This window comes from Falco naumanni, chromosome 2 (assembly GCF_017639655.2).
Source record: "Falco naumanni isolate bFalNau1 chromosome 2, bFalNau1.pat, whole genome shotgun sequence".
Lineage (NCBI taxonomy): Eukaryota > Metazoa > Chordata > Aves > Falconiformes > Falconidae > Falco > Falco naumanni.
The window spans coordinates 20,914,104-20,936,571 of record NC_054055.1 but is presented as its reverse complement, the minus strand read 5'-3'; the positions used below and the strand labels follow the sequence as shown (position 1 = coordinate 20,936,571).

General features: G+C 44.7%; 1 protein-coding gene across 1 annotated transcript in view; it reads right to left on the bottom strand.

The window, feature by feature from the left end:
• The window catches only part of EXPH5 (exophilin 5), a 37,090-nt gene extending 30,666 nt beyond the window's left edge, over window positions 1-6,424 (bottom strand). Inside the window, exon 1 of the mRNA XM_040583699.1 lies at window positions 6,107-6,424. Within this exon, the coding sequence (XP_040439633.1) occupies window positions 6,107-6,225 (119 nt within the window). The 5' untranslated portion in view covers window positions 6,226-6,424. The remainder of the gene's footprint in view (window positions 1-6,106) is intronic.
• Between the last annotated feature and the right edge of the window lie 16,044 nt (window positions 6,425-22,468).

The window sequence follows — 22,468 nt, the reverse complement described above, 5'->3', positions numbered from 1 at the left end:
GTATCCTGCCTGCTGTCCTCACCCATGGAGCTTATGGGTGTTTTGGGGATGATTCTAAAAATTCTTTGTAACTATTTTCAGTAGTGCCCAGCAACAGGACAAGGGGCAATAGGCACAAACTACAACACAAGAAGTTCCATCTGAATATGAGGAAGAACTTCTTTACTTCAAGGGTGAGAGAACCCTGGCACAGGCTGCCCAGGGAGGCTGTGGAGTCTCCTTCTCTGGAGACATTCAAAACCCACCTGGACATGACTCTGTGCAGCCTGCTCCAGGTGAACCTGCTTTAGCAGGGGTTGGACTAGATGATCTCCAGAGGTCCCCTAACCATTCTGTGATTCTGTGCTAAGGAGCTGGGCCCCTAATCTAGACCTCTAACACCCAAGATGTTATTCTTAAGTCTTTGAGAGGCTGCAAGAAGGTCAGGAGTACTTCTGTGACCAAGCCAAAAAAACAAAGCTGCAATGTCAGACCCCTAAAACTGTACGCAAGACAAAACAGTTGAAGCACCAAGAGGGTGCTGAGTATGTCTGCACCTCTGCCACAAATGCCTTCCAAGGTTATGAGTATGGAAAAAGGTGAAAAAATACATTCCCCATGCAGCGTTATATTCCCAGCCTCTATTGCCAGACTTGTGAGAGCAAACGTCAGTCAAGAGAGTACAATATGGAATTACTTGCAACAAACTATGAACTCAGTAAATGATCTGCTGTAAGGCAGTAAGAACAGTTGTGTTCCTGTAAGCAGTAACTACATCCAAATGATTTGTTGTGGAGACTGTCTAGAACAAAGGAAGGAGGGGATTAATCTTTCACACAAGAATCTTATGTTGTTAATGGGTCACCAAGAGAGGAGCAGCGAGTGGTGCTGACTGTACCTCCTAATTAATTTCTCTTGCTTTTCATCTTTAAATTTGAGGATAAATTAAAAAAAAAAAACAACTCTGCTTTGCTGCCATCTATTTGCATTGTCATAGTTCTGTAAGAATAAATCTACTAAATAAAAAAAGCAAAAGCATAAACCAACCTGGAAATAATCAAAACAAATGAAAGCAGAGGGAACAAGTACTCTTCTTTCTCAAAAGCTCCGTTTCCCTTTCCTCTTTTTTTCAGTTCCTATTCATAGACAGTGGCTGATGCCTAAGATATGTTCTAGAGCTGGTAATTAAGTTTTTTCCATTCCTCCTACTGAAAAAAAGAAAAAATTCTTTACACAATACAAACATGGTTACTTCTCGAAACATGATCTATCAGGTAAACTGCTATTCAGGCAGGCAGGTTCATTTCCATGGTCAGTGGCTCAGTCTCTGGTATTTTCAGTGTCTCGTTTGAAAGTGAAGATAACAGTATTTCCCTTTTTCTCAAGGATTAATAAACTAAAACAGCACAAGGCTACTGTATGTAGTCACAATAGAAGCATTATATAAACCAGACAAATCTCCTAAATAGAAGTCAGTAATTAAAGAAATCTGAGCTCTTCTGCCCTTTTAAATAGATTCTCTATTTATCCGTAGCTCTTCTGCTGTAGCTCCCAACTGCTCTTTTTTTTGGACAACCTGCAAATGTACCAGCCACCTGTTCCCATGCCACAACCCCCTACCTGCTGCCTCTTTTGAGTAGCTGGCTCCATGTCTCCTAGCTCCTGTCATCTCAGCTGCTCTCTGAACCTTGGTGCCATTTCACAGTGGAGGTGCATCTCTGTACCCAGTGCTCAGACAATCTGAGGCAACAGAGCCCCAAGGCTGACTGGAAAGACACCTGCTTGGGCGCTGTCCACCTCTCCACGATCTGCAGAGGGAGGAGCTGAGCTTCCTCAGAAAATAAAAGGCAGCAGCTCCACCTCTGTATCCCATAGCTTCATGCCCTATTGCTCCTGAGCCTCCCTACAGGGATTGCCAGTCCCTCTGCCACCTGCCAGGCTCTGAATTGCTGTCCCGAAGAGATGGGAAGCAGCCAGCCTCCCTTGTCACCCTGCCCATCAGCTTCTGGGAGAAAGGACAGAAAAGAGAAGCACCTATATGTTTGTTAAGTCTTTGGGACCTGGGGCTCTGCATGCAAGTTATTAACTGTCAATTCTTCCTTAATTTCTGTCCTCAGCAGCTGCAGTACAAAGCTTGAGAAGAGAAGCCAGGTGTAGGCTGAAGCCTTGAAACCAGAAGTTAAATAAGAGACCTGGAATGTTTTTATGTCGTGATTTTCAGGCCTATTTCATTATGTATGGCAAGTTGACCTGTGTTATTAATAACTGTGCCTACAGAAAGCATTCATTGTGTTTTACGGAAACTGAATTGTTAGGGAGCCATCTGAACATGATACTGCTCTCTGAACATGCTGGATTCCTCCTTATCTCCTCCTGGGCATCTAACTGTGATTGAAATATTTGGGAGAAGGAACCTTTTCCCACAAGCATCTGCAAAATCATCAGTTTCATTAATCAGGCTTATTAAAAAAGCATTTTGTGACATGGAGTTCTGTCTTTACAATGCGTGTATATCGATATACAGACCCATATTCCATTTTTTCTCCCATGCTAACATTTATGATAAATGAGGTTTTCTTCCAGTTGGTATTATGAATGAGACTTGATGAACAACAAATAACAGCTGGGTGTTACCCAAGTCAAAACTAATGTGTATTTATATCTTTAAAAATATTAAAGACTTGATTACTAAGTTTCTAAATTATTTTCAGTGTATATAGCAGTGAACAGCCATGTGAGATATACCAAAGCTGACTGCTGCTGCTTCTCTGAACCTGTTTCGTGGGGGAAGCAGTCAGGTATGGCTGGTTTGCTGTTGCTGTTCAAAGGTACTGCTGAGAGGAGCCACGAGAGGGCACTGGAAAAGAGAAAACCGGCCAAAAAAAATGCGGTCCTGGGAACAAACGGCCCAGGGCACATGACAAGCTCAGCTCCCTGTCAGTAACAAGAATAAGTAAAGGCCCAACGGGTCACGCAGTTCATTTCTTCATAAAAGGGAAAGTAATACTGAGAAGTCTTCCAAACAAGGCTTAGAGATCTGAAGCCTGCCAAGGGAGCTGAGAAAGGGCCAATGGTACTCAGAGGGTGTGCTGGGGCACCAGGAGGAACTGGGAAGGCCAGCACAAAGCGGGGCCCACACCTACACAGATGTGCACAATTGTCCAGGTAGGTCACGCATTCCTGCTCTAAAGGCTACAGAGAGAAAAGGAAGGGAGATGAAAAGGGGTTGTATAAAGCAAATAGCCTTTTCCCAGAAAACACCCCCAGGTATGTGTGTAATTTCATGAAGGCGTGGGCTGTCTGGGTGAAGAGAGATCCAGAGGTTCTATAAAGCAGTGTAGGTAAGCAATAAGAAAAGAAAAAAAAGTATATATTCATCTGGAAACAGTTATGGTTACATAGCTGAGGAGGAGTTTGAGAAGGTCAGTATTTCATGCTGTACTGCAATACATTTGCGTTTATGTGATAATCAACTTCGCTGAACCATGGTTGCCATTTGTTGGACATGACAAGCCACGCACAATGTCAGAATTCATCTTTTGATCTTATTTCTTATTTTGCCTTTCAAAATTAACTGGTGTTAACATTTTTTTTATATACAAACTGCAGCTTGTAAAAAGAAAAAAAACACGTTCCTGCTTTTTTTTTTTTATTCCAGAGTTGTATCTGGGAATGGATTTCCATTTTTCATTGATCTTTTAAGAGATCTGCAGACAGCTATGTGCTTGTTCATATGACATCAAATAGCACACACAGTGTCAGAGAAATCATTAGAACCTGACTTGTGGTCTGCCAGGAAATGCTTTATTCCCTCTGTCAATCCAGTCTGGAGTGGTCTATACAGGGACATAATATATTTTAAATAAAGATGGTCACCAAACAAACTTGACCAATGAGTCCACTGGTGATTACTGACTTGCTCCCTGGCCCTGCCCAGCTCCAACTAGATCTTTCCAAAACCATGCTCAGGAGCATTCTGCGGGATAACTCACTTCAGTGACTTCATGCAAAAAAGTAGTATTGATGAAACTGCTCCCTGCTCCTTCCATTCCACAGCATCTCCCTGTATGCCTCATTTGACTGATGGTGTGAATCAAATCGTTTCAAAATCACACTCTGAAAGCATCCCAGGAGGGGGCTGCCACAGTGCTCATGCATTACTTTAAAACTTTCGAACTGAAAAAAATTTGTATGAAGTTAATTACCAAAATCATAGTAATAAGAATGACATAGAGCCAAGGGGGCAGGCATATGGGACCAAGAGAAGCAAATGAAATTTTTGTTAGAGCCTCTGAAGCTCACTGAGGTCGTATAGGAACTGCAGGATTTGGCCCTCCAGGGTGATCGCTGTTATTACTTATAGTAGCACAGGGCAACATCACACAGACTGGAATCTGCCTGCTCCTGATGGAAGTCCCCTGGCCTGAAGAGCTTACAGTCTGAATAAGACCAGTAGACGAGTGGAGTGAGCAAGAGAGTACTTTTATTAGGCCCAAGAGAAATTATGAAACTTGCCAAAGGACACATACAAAGCCTCTGAGAGATTCTGCGTTTAACCTAGATTTCAGTATGGCACCTTGATCATAAACACCTGTCTTCTGCTCAACTTCTGAATGCCTCTTCAACTGAGATTTAAAGTTGACTCCATCTCAGCAAAGCATCACCAGAAACGTCCTCTTATACCATGTTTATTTTGACAACTTTTGCATAAAGGGAGACCACTTCCTACTGACAAAGTTCTAAGTCCATAGATGGAGAAACAAACAGAAATCTGGGGGCAGGTGAGAGCCCCGAGTTCCAAGAGCAGGCTATCACTTCACGAGCCTTTCTACACCACTGGCAGCCTCACTGCACTTGCTCCTGCTTTAGTGTCACCCTATTAAAATTAAAGAGTTTTAAACTTAGAGCTATCCAGCCATGTAATTCTCCGTATCCAGCAAAATATTCATTCTTTTTTGCAGGGGGGCTTATAATGGGACACATGGCATAGAAATTAATCAAAGAAACAAAGGTAATGCCAAATTACAGAAGAAAGAAATCACTACATTTAACTCAGTCCTGAGTCACATGCTGCAGAGAACTAAGACAAGCTTTGGATGCAAGTCAGCATTGACACATGTTTAACCATGCCCATCATAAAATCAACTTGACTGAAACAAAAAAATGCACAGTACTAAAATCCACTCGATGGAAGTGTTACTCATTAACATTCCGCCTACATCCTAGATGAAAGCATTACTTGTGAAAAGTGGCCACTTGTGAATCTGAGAGGACACTACCTCTCAGCTGCAAACTGCCCACAAGGTACCTCCTGTCTCATCCAGAGGAAGAAATGATAACCTTTAATAACACACAGCTCATTTCCCAGCATAGATTATATTACTCCTTGACCTGTGCTTTCATTATCAACGCAAATTGCTTGGGTGACTGTGCACAGGGGAGATGGGAGCCAGAAACAAAGTCGAGGCTGTTCTATTTCTTCATACGGCTCAGGTAAGATGGTATAACTTGTGCACCTGAAGGCGGAGGGGATTCAGTTAAGTCACTTGAAAGGGTCTTGCGAACAACCTTTCAGGCTGGCGAGTGCCGGGCTTGGTTGCCAAAAGCTGTCTGGATCGGCTCCGGGATCGGCCCGGGAGCCGCCACGTTTTCCTGCACGGAGGCGCCAAACCTCGGCACCGCTGCCCGCCCGGGTGCCAGTGCCCGGCCCGCGCCCCGGCCAGCCCCGCGGCGACAGGCAGGGGTAGCCTGCCCCCCCCGGGGCGGGAGGCGAGCCGCGGGCGGCGGCAGCAGCACCCGCCGTGACTCAGAGCCGGCTTCGCCACAACACGCGTTTCCCAGACGTCCCGATGCCGCCGATGCCCGGGACTGGCGGCTCCGCGGCCCGGCAGCAGCCGCCGCTGGCGGAGGGCAGCCCTCCCCGCAGGTGCCCGGCAGCCCCGCTGCCCCGGCCGGCGCACAGCCCTCCCGGGGGCGGCCACCCGCCCCTCTTCCCGCTCTACTCGGCGGGGCGAGGCAGCTGCGGGTCCCGCCGCCCCCCGGCCCGCGGCCGTGCGCGACCCGCTCCCCGCCGCCCCCCGCCGCCCAGCTCCGCGCCTCCCAGCCCCCTCAGGCTGAAGCCTGGTACCTGACTCTGTCCTTCTCAGCCCGCCGAAGCTCCGAGTCCCTCTGCAGCACCTGAAAAATCGCCCTGGCTTCCTCCTCGTTTAAAAAACTGAGATCCAGCCCCCCAGGCGCTGCGGTCATGGCTTTGCTTGTTTGCGGGCGGGCGGGCGGAGGCAGGCGGGCAGCGCTGACCCCCTCGGAGACTGGAGCGACACCAGCATGGCCGAGCCCCGGCAGGACGGCGCACGCCGGCACCCGCTGCCCTCTGCACGGCGGGAGCCAGGGCCGGAGCCGGAGCCGCGGCCGCCCCGTACCGCACCGCACCGCACCGGCGCGCGTCGGGCAACACCCTCCGCAGGGAGCGCGGCCCGGCGGGGCGGGGCGGGGGCCAGGGCCGGGGCCGGGCGGGCCGGCGCTTGAGTCAGGTGTTTGCGCCGAGCCTTTGGCGCGGTGTTTGCCCTTGGCGCTGCCAGGCGGAGCACACGCCTGCCCAGGGGGACCGGCTGCTGGACGGTGCGGAGCTCCCCCGCTCCCGCCGCCGGGCAGCCCCGTCACGCCTGTGCCTGGCTGGCGGCGCCCGGTTGCGGCCGTGAGGCGGGGCCGCCGTCGAGGCGCTCCCCGCGGCCCCGCAGCGCGGCCCCCCGCTCCGCCCGGGCGCCGCTCGGCCCCTCGCCCGCCCCCGCGCCACTGCAGAGGGACTTGCCGGCAGCCTCGCGGAGCGGGTGCGGAGCGGTGGCTTCCCCGTGGGGGAAGAACGGGACAGTGCTTCCTATTTACCCTCCGTTGAGGTTTTCCCGAAGAAACGGTAGAGAACAGTTGTTCTTGCTTGACCTGGGCGTTACAGCCACATCTCAGGAGTAATTTCATCCTGATTTCATTCTAACGGCCCTAACGCAACTCAGCTCTGTGCTGGTGGGAGCAGCACCAACAGGCATGTCTCTGCGAAGTACGTGTGTCTAGTCCGCTGTACTAGTTGAATAGTTAAGTGAAATTTTTCCGTCAAAGAAAGGCTTTACTCAGGACCGAACTACAGATGGGGAGCACAGCTGTATGGAGAAAGAAAACTGAAGGCAATTTTTAGTACAGAAAAGCAAATCTGTGGAAATGTCAGGGTGGCAGTGTGCAGGGGGAGCGGGGCTGAGCGGTGCACAGCCACCTTCCCACCCCACAGCAGGCTGATGTGGGGCCAGGGAAGAATGCTTCCCCACTAGGAAGTCGTGTGGAGCAAGTGGAAATAAGGACCTTAGAGCACAGCGGGAATAACAAGTTGCAGGAGGCTCCTTGTTTCGGTGTAGCTTCTGGCATCACTAGTCTGTCCCAAAGAGGAACTTACCAGATTCCTGGTGACCAAACAACATAAACAAGGCTGTGAGACAACTGATGAAATGTAATGAAAGCTGTGAAGGATTGTGATGTTTAGAAAATGTCAGAAGGAAATGTCTCTCACAGAAAAAAAGACAGTGATTTTTTAACAGGGTATAGGAGATACTTCTGGGTGAAGTCCAAGTGTGTTGTTTCTAAAGGTGCAAGAGCCGCAGCCATCACTGGTGCATTAGGAGCTTACAGAACTTCTGTCTTCCTGAATCTGTTGCATTAAGCATACTGGGGTGACTGTTTTGCCAGCAGAAGCTAGGTGTATGGATTTCTCCCTGGGACTCTCCCAGGCAGTGAATTAGGTGGATGGGACATCACTCTCCCTTTCTGCCTGGCACCTGCAGGATATGGGAAGCAATTGCTCATGGTAGTTGCGTCACACTGGATCTACTCCCAGAGCTGAGGGGGAACGTGATAACAATTTTTTTCTGTACATCCATTGTAATGAACCTCATCAATGCCCACTCTTGCCTTAAAAACTCCCCACAGTGCCTCACCAATGCCCACTCTTGCCTTAAAAACATTTTATCTTATGGGTCAAGTGTTTTTTTAACTTCACGCAAACATCTAAGGTCAGGTTGGATGGGGCTCTGAGCAACCTGATCTAGCTGAAGATGTCCCTGCTTATTGCAGGGGCGTTGGACTAGATGACCGTTAAAGGTCCCTTCCAACGCAAAACCTTCTGTGATTCTATGACAAAAAAATAAATAAAACATACATACAGAATACATAGAAAGGATGTGCATGTTCTTACAAGTTTGCAAAGGAAGTTGTGTGCTACAGGCCTTACAAAGAAAGGGTGACATTCCCCCATGAATTTGGTGACTTCATCTATAATTGTATTTATCCTGCATGTAAGTCCAGAGTGAAACTGTATTTCTAAGTTTCTGCCGTCCTTTTTCTTCATATCGATCTGTTTTTTTCCCATCATCAAAATGTATGTTAGCATATTGTCAGTGCTAAGAGAAGCAGGGGCAAGTTGTTCATTTGGCCGATGAGCAACACATAGTCTTTCAGAAAACAACAAAGAAGTAAGTTTTTCATTCTGTGGAAAGCAATGGAATTATTTAGAAGAGTAACAAGTATGTGCACTAGTGGCTTTTAGAGAGATGCTACCAGACACCACAGTGGTTATTATTTCAATGGCTTTTATCCAGAATATTTAGTGATCTGGGCATAGCCATCTTATATGGTAAGAAGACCTTCATTTTACACAGCATCTTTGGTATGTCATACCAGCATTACCAAATGTGTGTTGGATCAGGACAAGAAACAGCTATCTATGGAGTCTTCTGTCAGAAATTTATTTTGTGAAAAATAACCACTTTTCCATATGTCTCTTTGTTACTCCACCTCACTTTAAACTTCATGTCTTTTTCATATATGGATCATGATGCAAGGAAACACTGCCTTATTCCAGTATTTAGAGCCTCCAGCCCCTTATGTGCTTTAATTTCTGCTGCATAAACCTAAGACAGGATACACACTCTAAATTTTATTCCAGGTTTTTTAACTAACAGCTGTTCCAGGAAGATACAGAAGTGTTTTCTTGTAAATAAATAGCATTTTTTCTGTTTATCAACCTGAAACAGAGGGCCAAAATAGTATATGAGAGGCTGCAGACATGAGACGTCTATTAGTAATGTTAATTGCCAATGCCACTAAAGAGGATGCTGACACACATACCTTAATTATAGGGCAAATTCTTCAAAAACTGTATTTCACAAATACTGTTGTACTAATGGGTGGTGTTAACTCCACTTAGTCTCAGCGGAGGATTTCAAAGTGTAGGGCTCCAGAAAGCCAGAGGGGCTGTTTCTGACAGTTGATCTGTAGCTAAGGAATTGAGGGGAATGTGCAGGAGGGTTGGTTGAATCTTGTAGCAATTGGCCTTGAGGCTCATGTCAGCCTCAAGGCTTGGAAGAACTGTAAGGTCTTGTCTATTCCTGTTGAACTAATTACTGTGTAAATTGTCACACAGATTAGTGAAGGCTAGTTTAATTAACTCCCTGCATTAAGTGAAAAAGGCTTCATGGCAAGGCAAAGAATAAATATGAAGAGTCTTTCACTTAAAATGTATTAAATCTGCTTATTGTGTTTGAAATAAGTATTTCTAACACTAACCTATGTCAAAAATAGTTTGATCACGCTACTTGTAAGAACAAAAGCAGTGTCTCTCCCTCTGTTTAACAAGCCCATCATTTATATCTCAGCTTAGTCAAATAGTCATTATTGATTCACGTATATTAAGTTAACAGCTAGAGGTCCAGCTGCGTTTCAGGGGACGTGGTGGCTTGCAGTGCATGGTTCCCCCTGCCACAGGTAGACATTTCCACTGAGCGGTGAGTGTTCTCCAGGATCTGTCACTGGGCCCTCAGCTCCCACTTCAAAAGAGCTTTGGACTTTCATTTAGGCGTTTTCACTGTGAAGTAGTACGCTTTGAAGATTGCCTGGACGTTGACATCCAAACACTGCTGGTGTTATTATAGCTGTTTGCGTGCTTCGCGGCCTCTTGTGAGGCAGGGAGGGAGCCAGGACCAGGCTGAGCAGGTTGCCGAGTGCAGGCCGCTGTTGTCCAGCCTGAAACCACCACAGGCGCTAGGCCTGCTGCCACAGGGAATGCCAGTCTTCAAGGGACACCCACATTCACAAGTCACATCTTGCAGCCTGCGTGGCTGCAGACTGCTCCTTCTCACAATTTCCTCAAGCGCTTCCTCTCGATGAGTCTCTCATTCACCTGGTTTTCTTTTCCTACCAATCCCTTCCCCCAGTTTTAGACTCTGCCCTACTACCATGGCAGATTTCCTCACCTTACAAGTACTGCTTGCTGCTACTGCTACCTCTCATCCTAATGCCTTCCCACCTTCCTACCCCATACATTGTCTATAGGAGCTCCTCAATTTTTTCCAGTACAGAGGTTTTTTTTCTGCTGAAGTAGACTTGTGGATCCCTTAGAATGGCAGAAGGGCATCATGGCAAAATATGGATTTTGCCTACCAGAAGAAAGGTAAGAGTGATATCCCAAAAGCATATTAACACCATGTGGCAGCAAGGAAAAGTGGTCATGAGAGAAACCTCTGAAGCAGCAGCTGCAGCCTGACCCTCACACTTTGTGACAATACTGATGGTGTATTTGGTGCTGCTTTGGACACTGACTCCTGACACCCCTTTGTTTTGCTTTTTGCTTATGACTAGCTTGTCTGTCCTCCTTCCTCCCTTACTTTTAGGATTCAGTTAATCACTAATATAACTTTGAATACTCATTGGGACTCCACTTCCTCCAGACTGGAGAGAAGATTTTGAGCAGAATTCCTCACAGGGATTTTAGGGGGGTTGCTGCAGAGGGCTGTGGCCTGGAGAGGCATATGAAGAAGGTGGTTACCAGTACATCTCTGGAGTGCAAGAGCACTGCTTGGAATTGGAGGAGGAACATGTGTTGTTGAAATGATGCAGGATTTCTGCTTTATTGTAGGTCTGATGTCTTGACTGTCAGGGCGATTGGTTGGCTAGTACTGCATATAACATCTGCTCTCTTGGCAGAAACTATGTAACCTTCTCTTCCTCCTTAACTAATATGTGCATAAACATAATCACCAGAGGCCACTACCTGGGACACGGCAGAATTATGCATTTAATATATTAAGCTTATATGCCAGTGCATGCAACCTATTAAGTCAGGCTTGAGTAAAGGTAAAAAGAACCAGGCATGACTAAACAATAAGGAAAAGATGTTATTAGAAGCAAGAAAGCAACCTTCAAAACGCTGAAGTCATATTCAAATGAAGCAAATAGAAAAATTAGTAAATCCTGGCTGATAACATGTAAAAATAAAATTAAACAGAGGGGAAAAAAAAAATAAAAGAGCTGGGAGGAGAAACTTACTAAAGGACCCAGCATGAAACCCTTCTTGAAATACATCAAGAAGCTCATCAGGGAGTCTGTAGGGCTGATCAAGGGTATATTAAAAAAAAGGGTATAAAAAAAGCACTACAGAGAGCAGACCTTTTCAGAGAAGAAATGGATGTTCACTGTGGAAGAAATTGCAAAAAACCACATGCCATAATACTTTTCCAGGAGAGATCTGACTGAAATGGAAATGACTGTAAAAGAGATTATGTAACAAATAGGCAACATGAACATTAAAAAATCATCAATGCTAGAAGTTATTTCATCCAGTGGTTCTAAGAAGACTTACCATAGCCTGTAACTGCTCACTGTAGTCCTTGATACCTGAGAACTGGAATGTGGCAAATAGATACCAGCTAAAACAGTTTTCAGGGCAAATCAAGGGAAATATGGGACTGTAAGCTCTCTCTATCAAGTGACCTAGAAGAACAACAATTTCAAATGGGGCCCAGAACAAGCCTTTGAACAAATTAAACAGGAAATAGTTCATGCATTAGCCCTTGGGCCAGTCTGGACAGGACAACATGTTAAAAAAGTGCTCTACACCACAGCTGGGGAGAATAGCCCTACCTGGAGCCTCTGGCAGAAAGCACCAGGGGAAACTCAAGGTCAACCCTTAGGCATTGGGTGTTGGGGATACAAAGGATCCAAAGCCTACTATACTCCAACTGAAAAAGAGGTATTGGCAGCATATGAAGGAATTAGAGCTGAGTCTCCTCTACACATCGTGTAACTGATGCTGCGTGGAGTAAGTGGGTCACACTGGCCGTGCAACAGGCTTAAATAGGAAATCCCAACTGCCCAATTTTGGAAGCAATTATGGGCTGGCCAGAAGGCAAAGATTATGGAATATTGCCAGAGGAGGAGGTGACATGTGCTGAAGAGGCCCCAACTGTATAGCAAATTGCCAGAACATGAGAAGCAATATGCCCTGTTCACTGACAGATCCCCTAGTATTGTGGGAAAGCATCAGAGGTAGAAGGCAGCTGTATGGAGTTCTATATGGCAAGTCACAGAAACTGCTGAAGGAGAAGGCGGTCAAAGCCGATTTGCAGGAGTGAAAGCCATCCAGCTAGCTTTAGGTATTGCTGACCGAGAAAAACAGCCAGTACTTTATCTTGATACCAGCTCATCAATGGTGGCAAATCCCCTGTATGTGTGGTTACAGCAATGGAAGCAGAGCAGCTGGCAGTGCAGAGGCAAACTCATCTGGGCTGCCACATTGTGGCATGATACTACTGCCTGGATGGGGAACATGGTTGTAAAAGTCCATGCATCATGTAGGTGCTCACATACCCATGATTTGTGCCACTATAGAATGTCAGAACAACCAAGAGGTAAATCAGGCTGCTCAGACTGAAGTGGCTCAAGTGGATCTGGACTGGCATCATAGGGGTGAATTATGTATAGCTCGGTGGACCTATGATGTCGCAACACTCTCAAAACTAACCAGCTGCAACAAGGTCTTTTACTATCCAATACCAACATACTCTTCAGGCCAGTCTCTCTGGTGCTTTCTCCTCATCTCTCCTCACTCAGGGTCCATGTTCTCTCTCCTTCTTTCTCCTCTTTCTTGGCTGCCCAACCACTTAACAGAAGCAGCCACACCTGCACTTTATCTACCTCAGCCAACCACCCTCCCAAGCCAGCCCACAGCTGTATATTATCAATGTTAATTAACCCAGCTTCATCCCTCTACACTATGACACATCAGGCCATCAAGGAAGAGATGCAACATGTAGAGGGGCTTGTGATCAAGAGGTGGACTTCAGCATGGACACTATTGCACAAGTTTTCCCTAAGTGTGAAATACGTGCTGCAACCAAGCAAGCCAGATGGTTAAAACCTCTCTGGTATGGAGGATGACAGCTGAAATATAAATATGAGGAGGCTTGGCAGGCTGAATGTATCACACACAAACCTGCCAAGGCAAGCGCCATGTGCTTACAATGGTGGAAGCAACTAACTGATGGCTGGAAACACACTCTGTGTCCCATGCCACCACCTGGAACACTGTCCTGGACCTTGAAAAACAAGCCTTATGGTGACATGGCACCCCAGAAAGAATCGAGTTAGACAGTAGGACTCATTTCCAAAACAACCTCGTAGATGCCTGGGTCACAGAGCATGGCATTGAGTGGGTATACCACATTCCCTATCATGCACCAGCCTCTGGGCATATTGAACAAACCAATGAACTGTTAAAAGACAACGCTGCGAGCAATGGGTGCTGGGACATTCAGACATTGGGATACACATTTAGCAAATGTGTACAAATGTCAACACTAGAGGATCTACCAGACAAGCTGGCCCTACCCAATCAAAACTTGTGTGCTGTAGAAGGGAATAAAGTCCCTGCAGTGCATATAAAAAATATGCTGGGGAAGACAGCCTGGGTTATTCCTGTCCCAAGAAAAGGCAAACACATTCATGGGATTGCTTTTGCTCAGGGGCCTGAGTGCATTTGGTGGGTAATACGACAGGATGGGGAAGTCCAATGTGTAGCTCAAGAGGATTTGATTCTGGGTGAGAATAGCTGATATTTGACTTGTATGGTGTGAATTGCTATATAACACTGTATGCCATCACTACTGTGCTTGCTATATGCCATATCAACAGTATTATAGTAGAATTGCCCAGGTTAATGAAGAATGAATTTTGATGATAGAACCAGACAAGTGCAGCAGTGATGGAACTAGAACTGGCTTGAGCATGCAACAGTCCAACACCACACACTTTCTCTTTCCTGCCCTGAAGGACTACTATGACAGATGGAGCCCGAAGTAATGGACTAAAGTAACTCCACAGATACTGTGTAGGCATGGCAAATAGACTAAGGGTCTGTGTGTAGATCTGTGTATATATATCAAAAGACAAGAAAATGATGGTGCTTAATTGGGATGTATTGGAAAGTGTGGGACCGGGGCATGGTGTAAATGGTATAGAATAAGGGGTGGGTACTGTCCCAATTTCAGCCGGGATAGTTAGTTTTCTTCCAAGCAGCTGGCATAATGTGTTTTGGGTTCAGTATGAGAATAATGTCGATTACACACTGATGGTTTTGGTTGTTGCTAAGTAGTGTTTATACTAAGTCACAAACTTTTTGGCTTCTCATGCCCTGCCAGCAAGTAAGCTGGGGGGCATAAGAAGCTGCAGGACACAGCCAGGACAGCTGACCCAAACTGGCCAAAGGGATATTCCATACCATATGATGTCATGCTGAGTATATAAACTAGGGGGGAAAGCTGGCCAGGGACTGCTGCTTGGGAACTGGCTGGGCATCGGTCGGATAGTGGTGAGCAATTGCACTGTGCATCACTTGTTTTATACACACCAATTTTATTATTATTACAATTATTATTATTTTCTTCCTTTTCTGTCCCATTAAACTGTCTTTATCTCAACACACGACTTTCTCACTTATACTCTTCTAACTCTTTCTCCCATCCCACTGGGGGCAGGGGAAGTGAGTAAGTGGCCGTGTGGTGCTTAGTTGCTGGCTGGGGTTAAACTAGAACAGCATCATAAAGCCATCTGTAGCCCCTGGAATTGCTGTAGCTGTGTAGGGTGATATATCTGTTTTTTCTGCACAAAACCCTAATAATATTTAAGCAGCCAGCATGCCTTTACCACAGATACCTGGCTGCCTTCAATGATGAGATGACTGCTTTGGGTATGAGAGGCAAGCAATGGATAGTGGTTATTTTGACTTTGGCAAGACTATCAAGACCATCTTTGCTTGTATCCTTGTGACCACACTTGAGAGAGGTGGACAGGATGGGTGGACTATAAAGTTGATGAAAAAATGACTGGTCCATCAGGCTCAAAGGGTTCTGGTTAGCAGCTGAAAGTGTAACTGGCAGCCAGTTAGGAGTGGTATTCCTCTGAGTTTGACACTGTGTTCTGGTACTATTTAACTTCTTCACTAAAGATGTGAATGAGGAGGAGGAATGCATCCTCACTACATTAAGAGGTGACATTAAATTGTGGGGAGAAGATGGTGTGCTGGAGGGTGGGCCAGCTATTCAGAGGCATCCCAACTGGCTAGAGCCTGACAGAAACTTCTTGAGGATCAAAAAGGCGAGTAATCCCAAAAAAGCAAGTAAAAAAAGGCAAGTAAAGCTCATCTAAAGCTCTATCTGGACGTGTAAAGTACTATGCCGCTGTACAATTCGGGAACTGGCAGGCTGGAAGGCAGTCTTTCAGGAAAGGACCCTGGGGGTCATGGTGAACCACACGAACATGAGCCAGCAATGTGCTCTTGCAGCAACAAAAGCTAACTGCGTATTGGGCTGCATTAATAAGAGTATAGCCAGTAGGCAGGGGAAAGTGGTTATTCCCTGTGAACTCAAGAGGCTGCATCTGGAATATTGTGTCCAGTTTCAGACTTCCAAATATAAAAAAAATCAGCATACTGGAACAAGTCCAGTGGAGGAGCACAAAGCTAACTGGGAGGCTGCAGCCTGTGACACGAGTAGAGGCTGACAGAAATGGGTTTGTTCAGTTTGAGGAAAAGGTTAAAGGGATATAATTGTTGCGTGCAACTTTCTAGTGGGTGGTTACAGAAAGACCTTCTTGGAGGTCCACCACAAAAGGGCAAGGAACAATAGATATAAATTACATCAAAAAATTCTTATTCACTGTTATGAAAAAAATAATAATCATAGAATCATGGAATGGTTTGGGTTGGAAGAGACCTTTATGGATCATCTGATCCAAACCCCTTGCCATGGACAGGGACATCTTCAACTAGACCAGGTTGCTCAAAGCCCCATCCAGCCTGACCTTGAACACTGCCAGGGATGAAATTGTGGTTGATCCAACATTGTAACAGGTTGTCTAGGGAGGCTGCAGGTACACAAAAGTGACTGGAGAAGGCACTGAGCATTTAACCCTGAAGTTAGCCCTGCTTTGAGCAGGGGATTCAACCTGATGACCTCCCAAAGTCAGTCTAGATTATTTTATGCTTCTGTGATTCCAAGTGTTTTATAGCATATATGTCACACTTAAATCTTCAAAACAGAGATTGGCAGAGATGCATAATTCTTCTGTGTACTGACTGCAAGATGTACATGTAAGCCATCATGATGAAGTTTGTTTCATTGTATCCATCAGCTCATCTTTTACCAGAGAGTAATAACCAGTTTATCAGAGATAGTAACTATCAGCAACAGTGATTGGTGTCCTTGGAATCTCATCATTTCCAGTGCTGGGTGAGGAGGGAAGGTAGAAAATCTTACAAAAAATATTACTTCAATTTTAATTTAACTAAGAAAGATAATTAAACACAACAAAAATTTCACAATCTAAAATAAAGTTGCATAACAGAAAAACTTAATAATACTTTGGTTGTTTGAGCTAAAAGCATATCATGCTTTGTTTAAACCCTGAAGCAAGTACAGTTATTAATGTCGCAGAGAAAACTCTGGTTTTATGAACACAAACTGTTATGGAGGACAAAGTAGAGCTACTGTGATACAGTAAAATCAGAATACCTCTGTGAATACACCAGGGGAAATGAATATAAATTGTGGTGTGAAAATGCCTTCCATTCCAGCTAAGAAGCAGATGGTCTATAACTTAATTATATCACAGATAACTCTGTGATCTTTCTTAGCACTTAACTCCAAGGATGCTTTTATTGCAGGAGGATCACTAGAATCAGGCAAAATCCTTACTCTATTTGATTTGCATGAATACCCCTAACAGTGGAAGTTGGAGGAGTAGCCCATTCACATCCTTTTAAATATCAGTGGCTATTGATTTTGATCAGCTATGAATATAGTACATCGGAAGAACAAACATAAAAGAGAATTATTGACTAGAAAAATATTTTACCGTTGCTTTGTTTATGGCAAGCAAGTTTCACATGGAAGATCAGGTAAAAGACACATTTGTGCTTCAGTTCAACTCACTAGCTAATCCTCTTCTACATACATTGATGAGTCTAAATGCCTTCAGCTGCCAGTGAAAGTATTAATTTTACTAAATGTAAACACTTGTAGTGCAGACAGCTCTCCTTAAATGAGTTTGCCTAATTATCTTTATTTTCAATGAAGAAAAGCAGATGCTTATAGTACACAATTTATCTCATTCTAAAGTAGACATCTAAAATAGGTCAGATGAATCATGCCTTAAAAGAAGCACTTGCCATTGAATATAAAGGGAGTCTGGCATGACTAGCTCTGAATTGTACACTGTATATGTCTAAAGTTAGGTGAGAGGAATCCCATCCCACCTGTTTGTACACTTAATAAAAGAAGTATACCAATACAGTATAAAAATGAACAAACTGTCCCCAGGCTTTAAAACAAGTTGTTTTAATCTTGAGCAATTCAGCTGTTAATTTAGGGTTTGAGTCAACTCCCATTGAAGTCAATAGCTGTATGTTTTAAGAGGAATTTAATGAGGCTTGTCAATTATTTTTGTTTACTCTCTCATCAAGGATACTTAACTAAATTCAGTGAGAAATGGATAGTCAATGCCTAATGAGAAATTATATTCTATAAATACAGGTTATACTTTGAACAGGATTTTTTTGTAAATTAGTTTTTTTTTTCCTTCCATCTTTTAAATTAAATATGTGAGCAGTATAGATAAATCCTTAGTGATAACTGTCTTTAATATTTCTAATTCAAGCAAGACCAGCAAGTACAGCTGTTGTTTCCTTCCACAGGATGATTAGCTCTTTAATTAATATGTGTAATATATTAAACAAAGTCCAGCAGGATGTTATTGCTTTGTTTAAGTGATGACTCTGAAACTTGCTTTGCACTGTCAGTTTTGCAGAGCTCAGCAGACCCCAGATAACGATAGGCATATAGTACTGGCTTCACCGCCAGGCCGGATGGGGCTTTGAGCAACCTGGTCTGGTGGGAGGTGTCCCTGCCCACGGCAGGGGGGTTGGAACTAGGTGATCTTGAAGGTCCCTTCCAACCCAAACCATTCTGTGATTCTATGATTCTGTGACTACTTAAAACATGGAGTAAATGGAGTTGTAATTTAAAAATCTGATAGAAACTTTAGGGGCCTAGTATAGGTGATGAAAATGAATGGCTATGTAAATGAAACCACTGAAGATTTACTCTGTAGCCTGGGTGTGATCCGGTCCTGATCTCAATGCGGGGAATTGAGGAGACAGTGGGCACGTGCTCACATGACTATGACCATGACATATAACACAGGAGCCTCTGCTGGCACTAATGGGAGAGATGAAGCCAAATGATTTGCGTTCTCTTTCCCCTGTGCTGAATTCATGCTAAACATCTAACTGGCTTCACAATGCATTAATTTGAATATGCAACTGGTACGGAGATCTCCAAGGAGAGGAGAGAGGGAATTCTGCCACAGAAAGGATTTAGCATCTGAGTGAGATTTACAAATTGTAGAGTTAAACTTGAAACTTCTGTTCTCTAATTCAGTTTCTATTTCTACCTGTAAATCTGCTTCAGAGTAACACAGGTTTGAGATCCTGAAGCCAGAGCATTCCCAGGAGCTGTGTGAGCAGTGTGAGAGAGAAGGCTGGCTCTCCTTGGCTCTGCGCTGAGGGCTGTGCATTACAGGTTCCCCAGCCAAGCCCTGTCTGACAGCCCTGGTGCAAGGGTAAAAGTGGTCAGCTGGAAGGGTTTTTTTAAAATGTATTAAAAACCGAAGTAGAAACTCTGCATATTAATAACAGGATTAAATTAAAAGCACTGGATCAGTATGGGAGTGGCTGAAGGCAATGGGCTCCCTCCAGTGCACCTGGTAGTAAAAGAAGAGGATTTAACTAGATAGGGAAATATAAGCAGCACCTGATGCTAGAAATGAAATCAAATGCTTTTATTTTTGTTCTCCCTACCCCATTCTTGTGGCATGAGATTTTTGCTAAACAAGCAGTTCTCCTGTAGAATAGCTCTGCTGTGCCATTCCAAGCTTTCATCCACTCAATGTCCTGGCTGCCTTTGATTGCAGCACAAATCCAGCCACTTATGAATACTCGATCTGTATAAGCGTGTAAGGGAGACCTGTGTGTTCTGCAGAGCTCTTTAATGGGGAGTCCTGAAGATGATAGCACGTAATGCTAGCAGGGTAACTTCAGCACCTTTGGTGCTGTCATCCCAGGTATATCTGTGCTTGAATTGTTCCAATTGTGTCAAGCTGTAGTTAAGAAAATTTAGTGCAGTTTAACTGAAACTCCGGGACCTGAAGGGATACAGAATTAAGAAGTCTTTCCTGTTCCAATTGATTTAACTACGTTAGTAGTTTTCCTGCAGATTATCACTCTGTTAATGAACCTTGCAGACTTTGTATTTCATGCTGAAGTTTGAGCGTTAAAAGTGACAGTGCTATGTAATCCATTACTTACTTTTTTTAAAAGCAATAATGAAAAACAGTTAAATTGTACTAATAGTCCACAGGAAGGTGTTAGAGGATGCATATATATTTATTGATAGAACTGCAGCATTTTCTGGTACTTTTGGTACAGTGACATGCTGAAGAATTTATATGTGATTTTATTTTCCTGTAATACCATCCATAGATTTTTTCTTATACAGCTTTTATTTCATCAGATGAAAGAATTTCACACAAGTTTTCTAACACTTTAAAGGTAGGAAGAATTTCAGTTTCTTAATTACTAGCACAAAAATGCTAGTAAAAGCATTTTGATGTCACAAGAGCTGTCAAAATAACTTAGTGTTGGTTTCTTCTTTTATTTACCAGCTCACATGCACCATCAGAAAGTTCCTTTCTTACATGAAAAATACAGAATTAAGATTGCAAAGCCTTAGTAACGGCTGGGCTTTAAAGGCAAGAGTATTTATCTGAGATGTGTATGTTCAGTAAACAGTCATGTTCATCTGCTGTGCTAAATTTGAAGGTGGAAATGTTGCCACATGATCAGCATGGCAACAGCCATTACCAAATCAGTAAAATTGCACAATAATGATTTTATGCCATATACAGCATAGATATTTTATGTAATATCACAGGCTAATTTGCCAGGACTTGCCTACCCTGCAGGTCCTTTGAACACCAGTCCTATTGCATTATAGAGATCCTTATATAGTGGTACTGGTATACCTGACAGCCTGTTTTTGAGATTGGCTGCTGCCCCGGGAAATGGAAAATGGCACTGGTAGGATTGAATACCTTAATCTGGCAGGATTGACTACCTAAGTGTTTTAGCACGTTAAAAAGCAACATGTTGCATTACCTGGATGACACACTATTACTCAGCAACAGCAGCAGCTTACAGCAGCAGTGTAAGTAGTTGTATGGATCCTAGCTGGACAAATAATTAATCTGAAGGAAGTTAGGAGCTGCCTACCACCCTTAAATTCTCTCACCTGTATGGGCAGCCTCTGGTGGTGGTAGCTACTTTTTGGATGGTCTTAAAAATCACGGTGGTGTTAGCAGTTGGACGTGCTGTCCTGGGGATGGGGGTGGGAAGCATAGTAATGAAAAAACAGTCTGTTTCTAAGGAGGAACTGCTACCCAGAACAGCAATTTTTTCCCCTTGCTTTTTAATTTCCTTGGCACTGTGATGCTCAGAAGATGCTCAAAATGGAGGCAGAAATAATTCTGTGCCTTTGCAATTAACCTTTTTCATGGATGAGTACGTCACAGTAGCCAAAATAATTTTTCAATCAAGTACCTCCTCATTCAAGATGAGAAGCAAAACCAGTTCTTCCTCCATGCCCTGATGGTGACAGTTGTACCTGTTTGCCACCAGCCCTGCTGACAAAGAACAGATGTGTATTCAGGACAACGAGAAGACTTTCATCAGCCAAGGCCAAGGTAGTTTGAATGCTGTGGTGGGCTGACTCTGGCCAGCAGCTGAGCCCCCACCCAGTCTCTTGCTCACTCCCCTCAAGAGGGATGGGGCAGAGACGTGGAACCGCAAAAGCTGAAAACTCACGGGTCAAGATAAAGACAGTTTAATAGCTAAAGAAAAGCTGCATTTGCAAGCAAAGCAAATAAGGGATTAATTCACCGCTTCCCATCAGCAGGCAAATGTCCAGCCACTTCCTGGGGATTAGGACCTCAGTGTGTTCCTCGGAAAGGCAAATGCTTTAACCACAAACAACACCCTTTCCTCCTTCTTTCCCTAAGATTTTATTGCTCAGCACAATGTCATATGGGATGGAATATCCCTTCGGACAGTCTGGGTTGGCTGTCCTGGTTCTGCCCCCTCCCAGCTTCTTGCACAGCCCCAGCCTACTTGCTGGTGGGGTAGAGTAAGGAAAAAACCAACCAAAAAAACCCACCCAATCCTGGGAGCTGCGCAAACACTACTGAGCAACATCCAAAACACTGCTGTGTTTTCAACACTGTTGTCATCACAAATGCAAAACACAGCAGGCTATTGGCTGCTATGGAGAAAGTTACTTCATCCCAGCCAGACCCAATACAAGTGCTGATCATGTCCTCCTGCTGCTGCAGCAAAAGTCATCACAAGAGAAGAGGAATGCCTGTGCTGGGAGATGTACCTATAGAGGAGCCTGATGTGTCTGGGGATGGTATATCACTATGTCAACCCACAAATCAATTAAAAATCCATAATGTGTTAGATGTCTTATTGATGCTTCCCTGGGAGAAAAGCGTGCTGTTACAGTCCACGTTCTCTCCTTTTCTCAAGCAGAATAGATTATCATTGCACCTACGTTTATGTTTTGTCTGCATTCAAAATTCCAATCATCAAGCACTACAGTTTGATGGACCCAGGCTGGGTTCCACTGCTGGGTAAACACGTGGAGGAAGCCAGGAGGGAAGCACAAGGCCAAGGGTGTGTGGAGGAGCCCAGCCCCGGGCATGGCTTTGCAGGTGGGGCCAATGGAGAGGCGTTGGGGCCAGGACCAGGAGCGGCTCCACTGCAGGGGTGTAGTGAGGGGTGCGGCCCCAGGCACCGCTCCAGAGGTGAGGTAGGCACGAAGAGATGAGGTTCAGGGTGGGGTGTGAGAGCAGCATGTGCGCTGGCAAAATGCCCAGATCCTGGCTCTGTGCCCAGAGAATTATAAAAGAGGAAACCAGGAAAGGACCTACCAAATGACCTTGTTACCTGGGAAATGTAACTTCGGTTCCAGCGTGGACTGTGGTGATACCTTACTGGTGCATGAGATGG